Source organism: Tenrec ecaudatus, chromosome 1 (genome assembly GCF_050624435.1).
Source record: "Tenrec ecaudatus isolate mTenEca1 chromosome 1, mTenEca1.hap1, whole genome shotgun sequence".
Classification (NCBI taxonomy): domain Eukaryota; kingdom Metazoa; phylum Chordata; class Mammalia; order Afrosoricida; family Tenrecidae; genus Tenrec; species Tenrec ecaudatus.
In genome coordinates, this window is record NC_134530.1 from 50184886 (window position 1) to 50202220 (window position 17335).

At 52.5% G+C, this 17335-nt stretch overlaps 1 protein-coding gene across 1 annotated transcript in view; it reads left to right on the forward strand.

Moving 5' to 3' along the window:
- Positions 1–11619: 11619 nt before the first annotated feature.
- Positions 11620–17335, forward strand: part of TRNP1 (TMF1 regulated nuclear protein 1) — a 6015-nt gene continuing 299 nt past the window's right edge. The window contains exons 1-2 of the mRNA XM_075552906.1: positions 11620–12580; positions 16928–17335. The exon at positions 16928–17335 is cut by the window's right edge and continues 299 nt beyond it. Of these exons, the coding sequence (XP_075409021.1) occupies positions 11761–12429 (669 nt within the window). The 5' untranslated portion in view covers positions 11620–11760 and the 3' untranslated portion in view covers positions 12430–12580; positions 16928–17335. The remainder of the gene's footprint in view (positions 12581–16927) is intronic.

Consider the following 17335-nt stretch of genomic DNA (forward strand, 5'->3'; position numbering starts at 1 on the left):
GTGGAGGCCCAATGTCCATCTGCTACCTTAATATTAACCCATAAATATATGCACATAGATCTATTTCCCGATCATCATATATAAATATATTTACATATGTACATGCCTCTATTTAGACCTCTATAAATGTCCTTTGCCTCCTGCTCTTTCCTCTATTTCCTTTGACTTTCCTCTTGTCTCACTATCATGCTTAATCTTCATTTGGGTTTCAGTAATTCCTCTTGGTTACATTACCCTTGATCACGCCCTACCAGGCCTCCTACACCTTTCTTACTACCGATTTGGATCACTTGTTGTTCCCTTGTCCCTGGGTTTGTTAACACTACCACTGTTCCCCCTACCTCCCACTCTCCCATGTCTCCCCGGAACTGTCGGTCCCATTGTTTTCTCCTCCAGATTGTTCATCCAGCCTATCTTATTTAGACAGACCTGCAGAGATAATAACATGCACCAAAAACAAGACACAGCAAAAGCAAGCAAAAACAACAACAACAAACCAATGACAAAAACAAAACAAAACACAACAACAAGAAAGAAAAGCTTGGAGTTAGTTCAAAGACTGTTTGTTGGCCTTTATGAGTGTTTTCCAGTTCAGTCTGTTGGAGGGCCAAGGCCTGACCCTAAATTCTATTTTTGGTATTCCATGGGGACTTTGTTGCTTTGTTCCCTTGCTGTTCTGTTGCACCTCCGTAGTGTTTTGCCTTGGTGTGGTGGGATCAGATCAAGCAAAGTTCCTACAGTGTCTCTAGTGTTGTCCCTTGTAGGGCTATGGATCAGTGAGGGATGTTGTGTCTCATAATGTGGCCATCCTAGATATTATTTTTATTGTGTTTCTCCATTCCATATTACATTGACATGTAATGAAGATGATTTTATAGGTCAGATGTTCATTTTACAGTATATAATTACTCAAGTCATCTTCTTTGGAAGGCATATTAATTCTAAATAATTTTTGCCTTTGAAACTGAACGTACACCTTTGTGAGCTGTACCATTTCTTTAGTGAGACTGGAAAATAGAAGCCACGAGGAGCTATTACTGTTGCTGTCTAGTGACATCGAGTCAGTTCTAACCCCTAAGGACCCTGTGTCCACAGAGCAAAACTCTGCCCTGCGCCAACCTCACAATTGTTCTTGTGCTTGTTTTTATTTTAATGAATCATTTTATTGGGTGCATTTACAGCTCGTTACAATCCATACGTCAGTTGTATCAAGCACATTCATACATATGTTGCCACCATCATTTCCAAAACATGTTCCTTCTACTTGAGCCCTTGGTATCAGCTCCTCTTTCCCCCCCTTCCCTCCCCCACCCTCCAATCATCGTAAATCCTTGATGATTTAGAAATTATTTTTATTTTCATATTTAACAGTCTGATGTCTCCCTTCACCCATGTGTCTGTTGTTCAGAAATGGGGTGGGAGGGTTGTATGCCGAGAGTTGTGATCGGTTCCCCCTTTCCCCCCTTTCTTCCCCCACCTCCACCCTACCCTCCTAGTATCGCTACTCTCATTATTGGTCCTGAGGGGGTTGTCTGTCCTGGATTTTGTGTGTTGAGAGCTCTTGTCTGTATCCATGTACATGCTCTGGGCTAGCCAGATTTATAAGATAGAACTGGGATAGTGATAGTAGGGGGGATGAAGCATTAAAGAACTAGAGTCGTGGTTCTCAACCTGTGGGTTGCAACCCCTTTGGGGGTCGAAGAAAAATAATGTTATTATTGGTGGGTCACCACAACATGAGCAACTATATGGAAGGGTGGCGGCATGAGGAAAGTTGAGAACCACTGAACTAGAGGAATGTTGTGTGTTTCCTTGGTGCTATACTGCACCCTGGCTGGCTCGTCCCTTCCTGGTGACCCTTCTGTGAGGGTACGTCCAACTGTCTACATGTTCTTATGTTTGTCATGGTGTCAGTCCATCTCCTTGAGGACTGTCCTCTTTTTCTGCCTCTCCACTTTACCAAGCATGATGCCTTTCTCTAGGGACTGGTCTCTCCTGACAACATGCCCGAAGTACACAAGACAACGTCTCACCATCCTTGCCGCTTAAGGAGCACTGTGGCTATCCTTCTTCTAAGACAGAGTTGCTTTTTGACAGTCCATGACACTTTCGATCTTCTTCCCCAGCACCATAATTCAACTGCATCGTTTCTTCTTGAGTCTTCCTTATTCAATGTCCAGCTTTCACATGCATGTGAAGTGATTGGAAATATCCCTTTTATTCTTATTTTTATAACAAAATAATTATCATTGAGAAAAAAACCCCCAAGACTTCTTGGTCCTGATTTTGTCACCACATCTGTTCCTCTCCACTGTCGTCCTGGCCCCACAGCCTTGCTGGCCCATCCACAAACCCAGAGCTCCATCTTGGTTCCTTCTCTTCCTCGCTGCCTACACGAATCCATCCCACATGTTCTCTTGGTTCACCTCTGTTGGGAAGAGGACTTCATTTTACCCTAAGTAAGATTCTTTTTGTCCCTTGTTCAGGAGAAATAATTCTTGAAGTAATTGGACTCACTTGATCTGGGACTTCCAGGTCAATCCTGAGAATCTGCGCTATCACCTGGGGGCTGACCAGACCGGAAAAGACTCACCCGACATTGGTTTTTGCCTATCACAGTCAAGAAGAGCCCAGAAACATGAAGACGCAGAGCTTCCTGACCATCCAAGGGAAGGTGACCTGCCCCTGCTGAGACAAAGAACGCTCCCAGACCTCCCTTGAGCATGTCTGATGAAGATCCTTATTTGTATCCTTCAATGTTACACTAACCTTATGAAAGTGCAGACCTTGGAGAAAGGCGTCATGCTTGGGAAAGTAAAGGGTCCGTGTATTGGACAGGGTTCTCTAGAGAGACAAACCAGATTGCTAGTAATTATATATAAATATATTTATAAAGATATATATATATAATTCAAGAAATAAACCATTAAATAATATACAGATAGATAATACAAGAAATTAACAGTTAAATTATAAAGCAGTGAGACACTAGCAGTCCTTCAAGTTTTGAAGCTGCCACGTGCCAGTCCCCTTCTGAAGAGAGAGCTGGGCTTTATATACCCAGGCAGCAAACAGCAAGGCAGGTCCCCAACTGTCATCAACTGTCAGTCCCCAGCTCCAGAGATGAACATTCCAATCGTGTGGGCTTAAAGGGACCTCAACTTACAGCGACACAGTCCACAGGCTAGGCATCCCACAGGTAGTGTACCCCTTTAAACTTAGGCACAGAACAAGCAAGGTGAGGCTCACCGAGCCATTTATCCCTCTGCCCTTCAGTTAATCCTACTTGTGTTTATCGGCCAGGCTGGCACAATAAACTATAGCAGTCCATAAAAAGAGGAAGACCCAGGAGGAGATGAGTTGACGCAGTGACTCCTGTCACAAGAGGCTCAAACACAGGAACAATGGCGAGGATGGCACAAGGTCAGGCGGTGCTTTGCGCTGTTGGACCAGGGTGGCTATGAGTTGGAATGGTGCATGGCACCGAACTCCAGTACAACGCTGTCTGTGCAGGTCACTGTCCCCGAGGAGGAAGAGCCAGCAGGTGGAAGTGGGGTGGTTGTGTGGACTTCAGCACGTGCAGTTGGCATCTGCCTGGCTGGCAGTCTAAAGGGTGGCATCATTTTAACCAGTGAGCTCTACCTCACCTGCAAAAGATGCAGGACCGATGCAGGAAACATCCAAAGGGGACAGAAGGAACAGGCAGAGTCACTGTACCAAAAAGCATTGGGCTGTGTTCAGCTACTTCAAGAGGCAGCATACGATCAAGACCTGATAATATTGAAGGAAGAAGCCCAAGCTGCTGTGAAGGCCTCAGCCAGAAACAAGCCTCCAGCAATGGGCAGAAGACCCACTGAAATGTCTCAAACTGATAAAGCCCTGGTTTGGAAGACAGCTATCGAGCCAATTGAATTATGCCCATTTCAAAGAAAGGCGACCCAACGGAATGTAGGCATTGTCAGCCCATACATCATTCTTATCACAGGCAAGTAAACTTTTGCTGAAGAGAATTCTAAAATATTTGCCACAGAATATCGACACGAAACTGCCAGACACTCCAGCAAGTCAAGGCAGATGCAGAAGAGGACGAGGGAGAGGGATGTCGCTGCTGCTGTCGGCTGGGTCTTGGCTGAAAGCAGAGACTGCTAGAAGGATGTTGACTTGTGCTCTCTGGATGATGCAAAGTCATTGAACCACGCGGAGCATAATGAACCATGAGTGGTATCAAGAACAGGAATGCCAGAACACTTCATTGTGCTCATGTGGAACCTGTGCGTGGACCGAGAGGCAGCCGTGGGAGTAGAAGAAGGGCTACTGCAGGATCTAAAACCAGGGAGGGTGTGCAGCAGAGTCGTCTCCAGTGGTGGATACAACCGAGAGCTACTTTTTGGTTGAGTTCGGCCAACGGTTCTTAAAAGCTCATCAGTCACCAGGGTTCTCGCTAAGGTGAGTGGCTGGGCAGCAGCCCAATGTGGAAATCCCAGATTTACATTTGTTACTCTTTTTTTCCCCCCAAAACTATTTATTGGGAGCTTTTACAGATATCATGCCATTCCATAGTTCAATCACATCAAACAGTCGTGTACAACGGCTGCCACAATCCGTTTCAGAACATTCTCTTCCTTCCTGACCTCCCATCATCACCCTTTTTTAATGTTCATCGGTGCGACATCTTATTGTAAGCACCCATAGTCACAGTCATTCCATTCATAGGTATAAAGAAATCTGACAGAACTGTGCTTGTCATATTTATCCATCCATTTAATAAAGCTAGTTACACTGTTGGTAAAATACTGCATTTTTAGTCCCTTGCATGTGTGAGTTCAGTAAGCAAACGTGCAACAAGGCGAGACAGGACCGCACCACCCGAGGGCGATCGCTTCATTTGTCTCAGCTTGCTGTGTGATGCCCCCGGTCCCCGTGAGATACTAGGAGTGAAGTATGCAATTCCTGAAGATGCTCAAGAGCTAAAAATGTCGTCACAACAGTTGCTGTAAGTTCAACAGAAGCAGAAAGGGGGTTTTCCAAGATGAAAACCGGATGTTCCGAGCAGTCACCTGTTTCCAATCTAGCAAACACAGTGACTGTTGTCTACTTGGCCCACCTCTAAAGGAGCATGATGCTCCTCCAACAGTGAAAAGGTGGAGAGGGATGAACCACAGCCGATGGGGCTGGGATAAAGGCAAGCGAGGCTGCCAATCAAGAAGCAATATGGAGAGATCGTAAATAAGTTTTATTGTTTTTAATCAGGTACTATTTAATATTTTTCATTAATATTTTAAACTCTTATAACACAATCTAGTTTAGTTGTCCTTATTTAAGTATTGACTTATAAAATAATTAACAACCTATTGGGACATCTTTTTTATACTTAAAATGATCGTTAGGGCAGCAAATCATTTATTGGCTTATTTGAACCCCACTACTGGCTGTATCCTTTCACCATACTTATTCAATCTGCATGGTGGGCAAATAATTGGGCCATAAGAACAGGACCACAGTATCAGAATCGGAGGAAGGCTTATTAACAACCTTCAATATTCAGACGAAACAACCTTGCTCGCTGAAAGCTAGGAGGACTTGAAGCCGTTGCTGGTGAAGCTCAGGGACTGCAGCCTGCGGCATGGATTATGACTCAGCGTAAAGAAGACCCGAATCCTCACAGTCCGGCCGTAGGCAGCATCATGATCAACAGAGAAAAGATGGACGCTGTCAGGGATTTAATTTTACTAGGATTCACGAGCAACGCTGATGGAAGCCACAGTCAAGAATTCAAATGACACATTGCACTCTGCTGCTGAAAACCCCTATAAAGTGTTGAGGATTGAGGAGGTCCCTCTGAGGCCTAGGGTGTGCCGGAACCAGACCATCGTATTTCCCATTGTGTTATATGCATGTGAAAGTTGGACCGTGGTGAAGGAAGACTAAAGAATGGGCGTATTTGAATTATGGGAAGGATATTGAAGGTCCACGGACCGCCAGAAGAGCAAAGAGATCTGTCTTGGGAGAGGCACAGCCAGAGTGCACCTTAGAGTCGAGGACGGCAAGACTTGGTCTCATGTACTTTGGCCATGTTATCAGGAGAGACCAGTCCCTGGAGAAGAGCATCATGCTCAGGACAGGAAGCGAGGCAGACCCTGAATGAGATGGATCGACGCAGTGACTGTAACAACGGGCGCAAGCATAATCATTGTGAGACTGGAGAACAGCTGGGCAGTGTTTTGTTCTGTGGTGCAGGGGGTCGAGATGAGTCCTTCTCCATGGCACTTAACAACAACGACAGGGGTTGATGTCCTTTAAACTGTGAAATCTGCCCTCATTGCAGGTGGCTGGGGTCAGAGAGAGAGAGTAGCACATGGGTAACTTGTGTCAGAGAGGGTTGAGAAGTGGAAGGTGGGGACTGGGCCAGTCACCAGTTTGGGTCTTGGAGTCTTGCTGATTCTCATTCACAAATTGATTTTTTTTCCTTTAAAAAAATCATTTTATTGGGGCCCCGTACAACTCTTATCACAATCCATCCATCCATCCATTGATTCACACATTAACTTACAAAGCTTCCAAATAATTATTTTATTGTTCCCCCATGTCCCCGTTGCATTACCCCTTGGCCTTGCCCCATCCCCTTTCAGCTGGGTTACTGCAGTAATCTCCTGACTGATCTAGCTCCCTCAGTGACCCCTTACGCCCTTTCAGTCCATTCTCTACAGAGCAAACAGTGGGGCTTAAAAACACAAATCTGATCATGCTGATCCCCAGTTTAAACCCTTTAAAGACTTCCCTGGCATTTAGAGGGCTGTCAGAAATCCTCACCCTGGTCTCCAGGTCCAGTCTATGCCTCTGACTGTGTCCTCCCCAACCTCCTACTGGCTCACCAGCCACTGAGCGCACTGACCTTCCTGTCATAGAGCCAGGAGGAGGGTCGGGGAGAGCTAGTCAAAGATTACTTGGTTCTCTATCATCCAGTGGATCCCTTTGACTTGATGTCGAGGAAGCACTGTGGCATTGTGGTTGAAACCAGGCTCTCGAAGCAGACTGGCTGGGTGTTGAATCCCAGCCTGGCGACTCGCCAGCCACGTAGACCTTATTCATTTGACTTCGTCCTTTTGCCCTCCCTTTGACTCATCTGTAAAATGGGTATGCTCATAGTAAACAGAACCTCAGAGACACTGACTTGACACTTGTACCTTCCTAGGGAAGCCATTCAGTCCCTTAAGTAGCTGCCTTCACCTTCCTTCAGTACTTTGTTCCTGCTACACTCAGCAATCTCATTTCACAAATGTAGCAGCCGAGGCTGGGAGAGGGCAGGCAGTTACTCAGGCCACACAGTGAATTAGACCCCAAACTTTTAGCTTCTAGGACAAGGCTCCTTTAAGCCCTCATTGATATAAAAGCTTTTAATATGGGAATGGAGAGAAAGAGGAGCTGAGAGAGGAGGAGAGGCAAGAAAGGGGAAGCTAAGGACCTGTAAAATTGGGTGCCTGTTGGTAGACAGGTGCTGACAGGTGTGTGGGCCACCCAGAGACCGGAGAGGGTGGAGGTGGGCAGAGGAGTCTGCTGGGGAGTGGGGAAATGAAGGCTGAGACCCAGCTGGGTTATTTTCAGAACTGCTATCTTTGTCTGCATCTGCTAAATTATTAAACTGAGATCACATCCTCCAGGGTGCCAGGCCAGGTTGCCAGGAAGAGAGCGAACGGGAGGGGCCTGGCTCTCTTAGCAGAGGCCTCGAAGCTTCCAGGCTGGGACGGAAAGGCCCTCCTCAGGTTTTGCACTCCTTTGTTTGCACTCCTCTGGCTTGGAGTCAGGCAGAGGTGGCTCAACCCTGTGTGCAGCCGGTGGAAGCTTGGCAAGACCCTGAGCACGCATGTCCTTGTCTGTGCCATGGGTACCAGCAGTTTGCATTCTCAGATGAGGACCCTGGCGTTCAAAGAGAAACTCTTCCAGGGGTGGGAGAATGAAATTCTGTCATAGGGCTCCTCTGTTCATGCTACTGCAACGCCCACCAAAGGGTAGGGTGGGACCGTGCAAATCGGCTGTGTGCGGCACAGGAAGAGATTGTCAACAATGGCTGTACAACATGAAGCGTCTAACCAACGGCACTCGATCATGCATGTAGAAGTTGTTGAATTGGAGAATGTTTTGTTGTGTATATTTCTGGCACAATGAAACAACAAGGATTGCATGAATAACAATGAGAACAAGAAGAAAGTGTTCTGGAATTGATTGTGGTGAGGATTGTACAGCTCTTCTGGACATGATCGAGTTATCGAATTGTATGACATGTGGATGAAGTGCCAAGAGAACTGTTAACAAACAAACAAACAAACACCGCTACTAGAGGGGATTGGTCAGTTTTCGTTGTATTCTCCTGTCTCAAAGAACGAGCTATCTCCGAAGCAGAAACAGAGAAACCCCGGCCCATCAAGGAAGAAGAGGCACCAGCGGAGCGCGTTGGAGATCTCTGTCTGAAGGAGCAGAGGCTGTGGCGCGGAGACCATGGGACTGTACGGACGAGTCAGTCACACCAAGACTAGGAGACGCGAAGGCAGAGCAGGGGGCTTCCGGGCCACAGCGGCAAAGGCCAAGGGGCTATGTGGCTGAGAGGCTGAGGTCTGGACAGCGACTTGACGATTGGCTGAGAAGTGTTGCTGGGACCATTGACTGCATCCTGGCTGCGGACTCGTCCCGGCTTGTGGGAAATGTGGACTTCTCTAGTGAACCCCCCTACTTGTGACTGTTGTCTGTGAAGTCTATGTGGCCGGGCAGCCATCGCAACAGATTATCGAACCTGACAGCGAAGCAGAGTGCTCTGGGACGAACGGTTGGTCTCAGAAGAGGATAAAAGGAGAGCAGAGGGAGGAGGTAGAGCTGAACTCTGCTTTGTGGCAATAGGCCTTGAGCTGATGTGGAGCTGGATTCTCCTCTCCTGTGTCCTCAGAGGAGGCCCCACCCCTCACCGTGCATACCCAGCGGGCGCATTGCCCAGGTAAAGGAGGGACTAGTGTCTCTGATTCCACACCTGCTCCTTCTCTCTACTCTAGTCTTCTTCCTCTTTTAATTTTAGTATGTCCTTTATTTCCCAGCTCTTCTACAAAGGGAATGCATGCCTTTTATAAGAATCAGAGAGAACAGAGCAGTCCCTATAGACTGTGTTTGCCCGGCTGGCTGGCACTAGGTGGCTGGCGGTGGCCTGTGACCACTCTGGGGAGTGTGGAGTTCAAGCCCATTAAGGAAACTGGGTCCTTTGCACATGCAGATCCTTTCCTAAGACCGCCCTCCCAGCGCCCACCATCGCTGCATCACTCATTTTTGATTCCTTGTTTAGGTTGCAGTTTTCCTCCAAGGTACCCACCCTCCTTGGTCCCTTCTCTCTCCCCTGGGCTCAGCATCTGTTCTGTGTTCCCACAGCGCCAGTGATTTCCCATCGTATAAAGGATCTCTCTGCACTGCCATATCAATGCGAGACTGGGTGCTCCCCAAGGACAGGTCCCCATCTGGTCATTGTGGTACCTCAGCCAGCCCAGCAGAAGATGGAATGGTCAAATTTGCTGAATGAATGAGAGGAAGAAAAGAGGAAGGAATGAATAACTGAATGGCGAGGGGCCACCTCCATCCTTACTGAGCTCTCCCCTCGTGCTAGTCTCCGCTCCCAACAGGCCTTTATTGGTGCCTCTGCGCGTGAGCACTTTGCTGAACTCCAGGGACTTCTAATGGTCAGCAAAACCCGTCTAAAGACCAACCCAAATGCCCACTGTCCTCAAGTCAATTCTGACTCCGAGTGCCCTTCTAGGATGGAGTAGCACTGCCCCATAGGATTCTCATGGATGTAACTGTGCCGAAGCAAACTGCTATCATGTCTTTCACCTCCCAAGTGATAGGTGGTTTAGAACCAACCTTTTGGTTAGCAGCCCTGTGATTTAACCACTGTGCCACCAAACACATAATATGCAACTTGTAGGAAATGTCATGGATGATAGGAACAGGGATGTTAGTAGAGAATAACGGGACACCAGTGCTGACTTTGAGGAGGATCCGACTTATGGGTAAATCCTTGGCCATTTACTTGCTGTCTGAACATTCGTGTTCAACAATCCTGCCCAGTATCTCATACCGTGCTGAGAAATGACTGCCCCCCCTCCAATCATCCAAATGGGCAGTGGGGTGGGGGTTTGAATCCAAACCTGGATGGCACTCCAGACCTGGCGATCTAAGTGTGTGTGTGAGGGAGGAGGTAAAGCCTGATCTTGTTCTTGGGAGCAGGGATCTGCTTGCTGCTCCTGCTCCTTGTCAGTTTCCTATGTGATGGGGAGGGTGGGGGCGGCTTCTGCACTGAGAAAGACATGAAGTTGATGACTCAGACCATCACATTGAGAGCCAACTCTGACTCAATGCGGCCCTATAGGACAGAGTGGAAATGCCTCATAGGGTTCTCAAAGGTGAAGTCTTTTTTAAAACAGTTTTATTAGTCCTGCACCCACATGTCATACAATGCAGTAATTCAATCATATCAAGAATTGTACAATGACCACCACACTCAGTTATAGAATATTTTCTTCTTCCTTGCACTCACTGTTACGCATGTTTTGCTTTGTTCTTCCTCGTTGTGAAAGATGACATCCTACGGAAACCGACAGGCACATCTTTTTCCTGGGGAGCAACTGGTGGTTCAAACCCCTGACCTTTGGGTTAGCTGCGGAGTGCTTCACCATTGTGCCCAAAAGGAGGCCTCCATGTAGCTGAGCCTCCCTCATCCATAGGGAACCTGACTCCCCCAGTAACCCTCCCCCTCAGAGATCACTCTTCTCCCTGGCTGGGCCTCCTTCCACACCTTTGCGCCCATAGCCCTTCCCCCTCCCCCTCAGGGAGTCCCCTCTCCCTCAGTGAGGTCCTTTCCCTCTGCGAATCCCGCCAAGCCCCCTGCGCACCCCTACTTCCTGAAATACTGCACTCTCCTCTCTCAGGCTCCCTCCGTCCCTTTAACGAAGTCCCGCTCTCCAGCGCTTCCCGGGTCCCTGGCTCCTCCGCCTGGCACCCACTCTGCCTGGCACCTACTCCGCAGCCCCTCTGAGCTGCCTCTCAGGAGCAGAGCCGCCTCACCGACGCCCACGTGTGCACGCAGTCTAAAACACCTGAACACAATTAGAGACCGTGTGTGTGTGTGTGTGTGTGTGTGTGTGTGCGCGCGCGCGCGCGCGCGCGCACTGTGGTCTCACCTCCCCGGCTGCAGAGCGGTTCGGCTCCCCATCGGCCTCATCTGCAGGCTGAGACCAGGCCGAGCGGCCACGTGCTCGGCAGTTCTAAGCCCGCGGGGGGCTGCACACCTCCCCAGTCATTTCAAAGCTGCTTTCCCTGCTCCCATCCGCCACGAAGACCCCTCCACCCCCACCTCCGTTCTGAGGGCACCTGTGAGCAACAAACGAAACTGAGGCAGGGCGATGTTGTCTGGACTGGTGTCGGGAGGGCATGTGGCAGGGGCACTTCTACTGCAGGCAAGCATTTTGCTGGGGACCTGAAGTTCAGGGGGCACCAGCTGACGGGGCGGGGCGGGCCCAGGGGGTGCCGTCTCTGATTGGCTGCGCTGTCCATCGCTCAACCCCTCGCTCTATAAGATGCACCAGCGGCTGGCACTGCGGGGCGCTGGCCTGGGAGCTGGGAGCTGCGGCTGCCTCTCGCTCGGCCTCCACTCCGCGTCCTTCGTCCCCCGCGCGGGGGCTGCCGGCCAGACCCGCGGACCTACAGCCGCACACCGCCGGGGGGCGGGGGATGCCGGGCTGCCGCATCAGCGCCTGCGGCCCGGGGGCCCAGGAAGGGACAGCCGAGCCGGGGTCCCCGCCGCCGCCCCGGGACTCCCTGCCGTCCCCGCAGCCCCCGCCCCCAACTCCGACCTTGACCCCGGCCCCGGCCCCACCGGAAGCCGTGGCGGAGCCCGCAGGCGCCGCGGAGGGGCAGGAACTGCAGCGCTGGCGCCAGGGCACTAGCAAGGGTGCCGGGAGTGCCGGGCCGGGCGCAGGCGGCGGCGCGGCGGGGACGGGGGGCCGCGCGCTGGAGCTGGCCGAAGCGCGGCGGCGGCTGCTGGAGGTGGAGGGCCACCGGCGCCTGGTGTCGGAGCTGGAGAGCCGCGTGCTGCAGCTGCACCGCGTCTTCCTGGCGGCCGAGCTGCGCCTGGCGCACCGTGCCGAGAGCCTGGGTCGCCTGGGCGGCGGCGTGGCGCAAGCCGAGCTCTACCTGGCGGCGCACGGGCCGCGCCTCAAGAAGGGCCCGCGCCGGGGCCGCCGCGCCCGCCCGCCCGCGCTGCTGGCCTCGGCGCTCGGCCTGGGCGGCTGCGTGCCCTGGGGCGCCGGGCGCCTGCGGCGCGGCCACGGCCACGGCCCTGAGCCCGACACACCCTTCCGCCGCAGCCCGCCCCGCGGCCCCGCCTCCCCCCAGCGCTGACTCTGCACCCGGACCCCCCTGGCCGTCGCCCGGATACCGACCCGGCCACTGTGGACTGCTTAGTGGATGGATGGCGTCACCGACGCGGATGGACAGACAGACTACCGGAGGAGGCAGTCGGGGGGCCGGGGACCCAGTAATGGAGGCCGAGGTGTGGTATCAGCGGCTGGTGCATCCAAGGGCCGGGGTGGGTGGTTCAGGGTCCCCAACTCCCTTCCCTACAATTTACGGAGTTTCCTGAAGCCCCGAATAAAGCCGTCCACTTCCTGTTGCCCCCTGGGGGAGATGGAGGGCAGCACTAAGTCCTCACTGCGGAGACAAATGGAGCGGGCTCAGATCTCAGGAGTGGGCTGGCAGCGAACTTCTACCAGTGTGAGTGGGCTGTGCCTCGCCTTTCTAAGGCCCCTCGGCTGTAACGAGAGACATGCCCTTGAGGTTGCTGCTTTCTGACAGGACCCGACTCCAGATAGATCCTCCTCGGGAGGCAGGTAGTGAGGTCCTGGGGTGGGTAGGGTAGGGGCTGGCACAGGGATGTAGGACCGAGTGTCTCTTCTCTAAGCCGTTTCCCATCGGGGAACTGGAACCCCAGGACTGGGGGACTTGTTCCCATCCCGTCCTCCTGTAGGAGACGACTCCCTTCTGCCGCCAGAGAAGGACTGCAGAGCCCAGGGTTTGGTAACCTCCTCAACCTTCCTAGGGTCCTCATATGACAGGCCCGTCTCCAATCTAGTCCCTAAGATGCCTCTGCCCAGCATAGAGCCAGGTGTGATCGTCTTTAACAGGGTCCAGGGGGCAGGTGTGGCATCAGCATCAGGCAAGGAGCCCTTTAAGGGACCAGACCTGACATGACATCTGCTTCTCTTCCTGTCCAAGTGCCCCTGTCCCCACTCAGCTGTGAATGTCTGGCTGACCGCAGCCTCACTCCTCAGGGTGGGAAGCTGGTGTCACCGGCTCCTGCAAACTTGGTGAGCTGACTGGAGGGCCGAGGATGCTCTTCTCCCCCAAAAGTCATGCAAGGACATCTCATTCTTTTAGGGATCATAGTTAGCCCTGGAGATAGGCGTGGCTTTTGGCGATGAAGGCAGGAGCGTATTCTAAGGCTTATTTTCACTGAGAGGAGAACGGGTGAGTCTCAAGGTCACAGACCAAGGAGGGACAGACCCAGCTTCAGGTCTGTGTGTGTCTTCCCTGTCCAGGACCAGGGCTGGGGCTGGCAGGACCCGACTGCTGTCTGGCGAAGGACAACAAAGCTGCCCGCCTGCTCCCACCCCCCACTTCAGGGTTTGGGGATGAGGAGGGAGAGGATGATAAGGCCAGATTGGGGGTAATCTGTTGGGATCCTGCTCCAGTCAGGTGCATTCCCCTGGTGCTGAGCCCCAAGGACTATCACCTGATGCCCTCCACCCCATCAGCTCTGTTACTTCCTGGTTACCAAATTTGGGCTTGTTTCTTGGCTAGCAGCCAAGCCTTCAGGACCCCATCCTTAACTGGGGGAGAGAGTGCCAGGGACAGAGCTTGGGGACCAGAACAGTGAGGGCACTGGCTCTCTCTGGCCTCCTCAGAGAGGGAGAACCTTCCAAAGCCACTTGGGTCATTTGGGGTCTAGAGGCCCAGTGAGGACAGGAACTTGCTGGAGGTGACAAAGTGATGGTTCTCTGGCCGCAGTGCTGGGTGGCAGCCAGACTGGGTTTGAGTGGGGGGAGTGGATCAGTGGGGAAGCACTTGACCAGAGAAGCTTTTAGCTAATGGTGTAAAGTGCTCTTGGCCACCACAATTTGCCTTTTTCTGGGATTTACTGATAATCAGCTTTGGCCCAATTTGAAGGGGCAGACGATAGGAAATTAGAGATGGTTCTTGCTGAAGAAAATGGTGTATGTGGGTGGTGGGGGTCTTGGAGATTGATCCTGGTGTCTTCTGTCCCCTCCCCATTTCCAGCGGCCCCACTGTCCTTCATCGGGGCCTTGGCTAGATCATACAACTCTGGCTCCTGGTCCGAGTGGTCACTCCCCTTACCCAGGTAATAAAAGTCACTTTCCCCATATCTGCCTGGGCCACCTAAGCTCCCTTTTAGGAGCTCTGCAGCCTGGCTTCAGTTTTTTATTTAATCAACAGACATTGATGGAAATCTGCTCAGTGCCAGGAGTCCCAGGAAGCAGAACTGGCTCTGGGGGACTCTGCTTTTAAAAGATGGTATCACCCAGCCCTCCTTCAGGGGACCCCATGCAAGGGACCTCCTGAGGGCTAGACAGCTCCTGTTGTTGGAGCCCCTTATGCGTCTTCTGAACACTCTTGAGAGCGGCAGTCTTTGGAGGAACTGTGCAGAGAGGGCAGTAGTGGCCACCAGTGAATGTGGGCCTCAGGAAAGGGAAGTGAGGGGAGGCGGAGTCTCTCTTCAGGCGGGTGCTCCGTTCAGGGTCCTCTCTCCTCACCTGAGTAAGACCCACCATCTTTGCGCATCTTTGTGCTGGGGCTTGTCTTGTCTAGTCCAGGTGGGGGTGCTGTTAGGGTGTCTCCAGGAAAGGCCACCAGAGGGCAGTGTGGGTCTGCTTGCCAAGGTGTGGGGAGCTGCTTGGAGCAGACAGGGTTTTCAGTGGCTCTGCCTCTAGCCAGCCCTCTGCTGAGTGGTAAGGGGGCTTCCAAGCCCTAGTGTCTTGGTTTTAAGGGTGTAGAGAGCCACTAGTGGTGTTCCTGTGAGGACTTCCTAGTCGGGGCTCCCCCCATCACCCAGCTGTCTGGGGGCAAAGAGCTGGCTGGGAGGAGGGGTCCTCAAGGAGAGGGTGCATCCTGTAAAGCTTCCCCGCATGGGAGGTTGTCCCTGGTTGGAGTTACTGGCTGAGTAAAAGCCGGGAGACATTTCACTCCACAGATTAGTCTAACTAACCAGTGGCTCTCAACCTTCCCAATGCCGTGACCCTTTACTACAGTTCCTCATGTTGTGGTGACCTCATATGTGGGCATATCTGCCTGTGGGCGGACCCACCTGGAGACAGAGGAGCGGTGTCTTAGTTTCTAAGACCATCGGAAATATGGTCTTAGGTGACCCCTGTGAAAGGGTCGTTCGACTCCCTCCCCCCCCAAAGAGGTTGCGACCCACAGTCTGCTAGACTGCTAATTGATCAGAACACCCTGCCCCATGGCCCCCTGCGGTCCCCTCCCAGAGATTAGGGTGAAGTGACAGAGCAGATGGGCCCAGGACGCTCCAAGCTTTCAGTGGCCTGGCCCCGTGCAAGGGTAGGCAGTGGGTTCAAGTGTGTTTGGAAAAGCCGGGGAGACACCTGCTTCTTGTGTTAGTCCTTGGCCACGCCTCAGAAGGGAACTCTTGCGTCTGTAATAATCTGTTAACCACTTCCTCTCCGCTGGGCTCCGTGCTCAGCACCCTACCCCTGTTATCTGTTTCAATCCTGGTAACCACTCTGCAAAGCAGGGCTTAGGACCCTCTTCCCACGGTGAGGACACAGGGCCAGGGAGACTTGTCCAAGGACACGCATCCCTTCAACATTAGTCGATGTGACTTTACAGTCAGTAGGCAGCTTGGGGCTCTGTTTGCAGGGGAGGGCTACTGGGCTCTCCCCTTTAAGGCTAGGTATTCTGAACCCTGCTCCTTGGTTCTGGGGAGGGTCATGAAAAGATGCTGGATGGGGCTGCAGAAGGCCCTGGCTGAGTCCACACACGTGCCTTATGAGGGCGGGCCCACCATGAGCAGGGCTAGAGGCGGGGCCTGGGTTTACCTTGTAGGGCTGCCTCCTCTCTTCAGACCATGGCTGGAACGTTTGGTGCTGAGGACAGTAAGCAGTCTGGCCCTGGCTGACACTGGATGGCAGGGTAGGAGGGTGCAGCAGAAAGGGCCCCGGTTTGGAACAGGGCAGACCTGGGATTCAGCCCTGGCCGGCCTGGAACTTCTCAGCTAGGCTACTTGGGGCAGCTAGCTCACTTCGGTTCCAAGTCCTCCTGCCTCCTTCTCTTTGTTTTCTTGGGGGTGCAGGAGTTGGGGAGATCGCTTCAGAATGCTAAGTGAGAAGTCACAGTAAGTGCCTCGCACATAGTAGGAGTCGGGAAGTGTCAAAAGGAACAGTGTTGCCTAGTTGAGAGTGGTGGCCGGGGCAGCGCCCCCCAGCCTGGAAAGCCTTGCTTCTCCACAGCATCACCATATCAGGAATCCCTGAGCTGTTCTTCCAGCTCCGCCTCCACCCTCACCCGCCCTGCCCCCGCCTGGCTGGGGAGCTCCCTAAGGGGAGAGGTGGGGGAGGGGCAGGCCTTCCACCCTAGGAACATTCCATTCCATTCCAGCTGCTCAGACCACTGGGGATGCCAGCCAAGGACAAAGGCCTGAGGGAAGCTCTACTGCCCCGGAACCCACCCCTTCCAGCGTTGTACACTGGCCCCTGCCCCGTCTCTCCACAAAGGCCCCTCTTATGGAGGGGCTGGGGCAGGCCTTGGGAGGAGGGGCAGGTGGCTATGGGAAAGAGGTCATTAAAGCTCTTAAAATTATTCTTTCCAGCTCCTCTGAGCCTCTCTGCTATGGACCTGGACGCCTGGATTCTGCTCTCTCCCGGGACACCTCGTTCAGGAAGATGCTAGGTTTGGCCCTACACCACCTCAGCACCCTGCCCACTTCCCTGGAGCCCACCCCACCCCCACCCCATTTGCAGAGGCTAGGGCCTCACGTCTGTGCTAAGGAATCTCCTCATGTGCCACGTCTGAGTTTGGTGTACGCTGTCCTTTTGGAGATGTCCCAGCACATCCCTGAAACGTGCTCAGATTAAGAGGGCAGCAGACAGTGTCTACGCGAAGAGGAAACGGTTTCTTTGGAAAAGTCGTCGTCCTTAAACAAGGCTCAGTGCGGCTGGGGGTCCAGCCGGTAGACACCAGTGCCTCTCCGTCTAGCCGCTCTGGGAGGCCTTTTTGA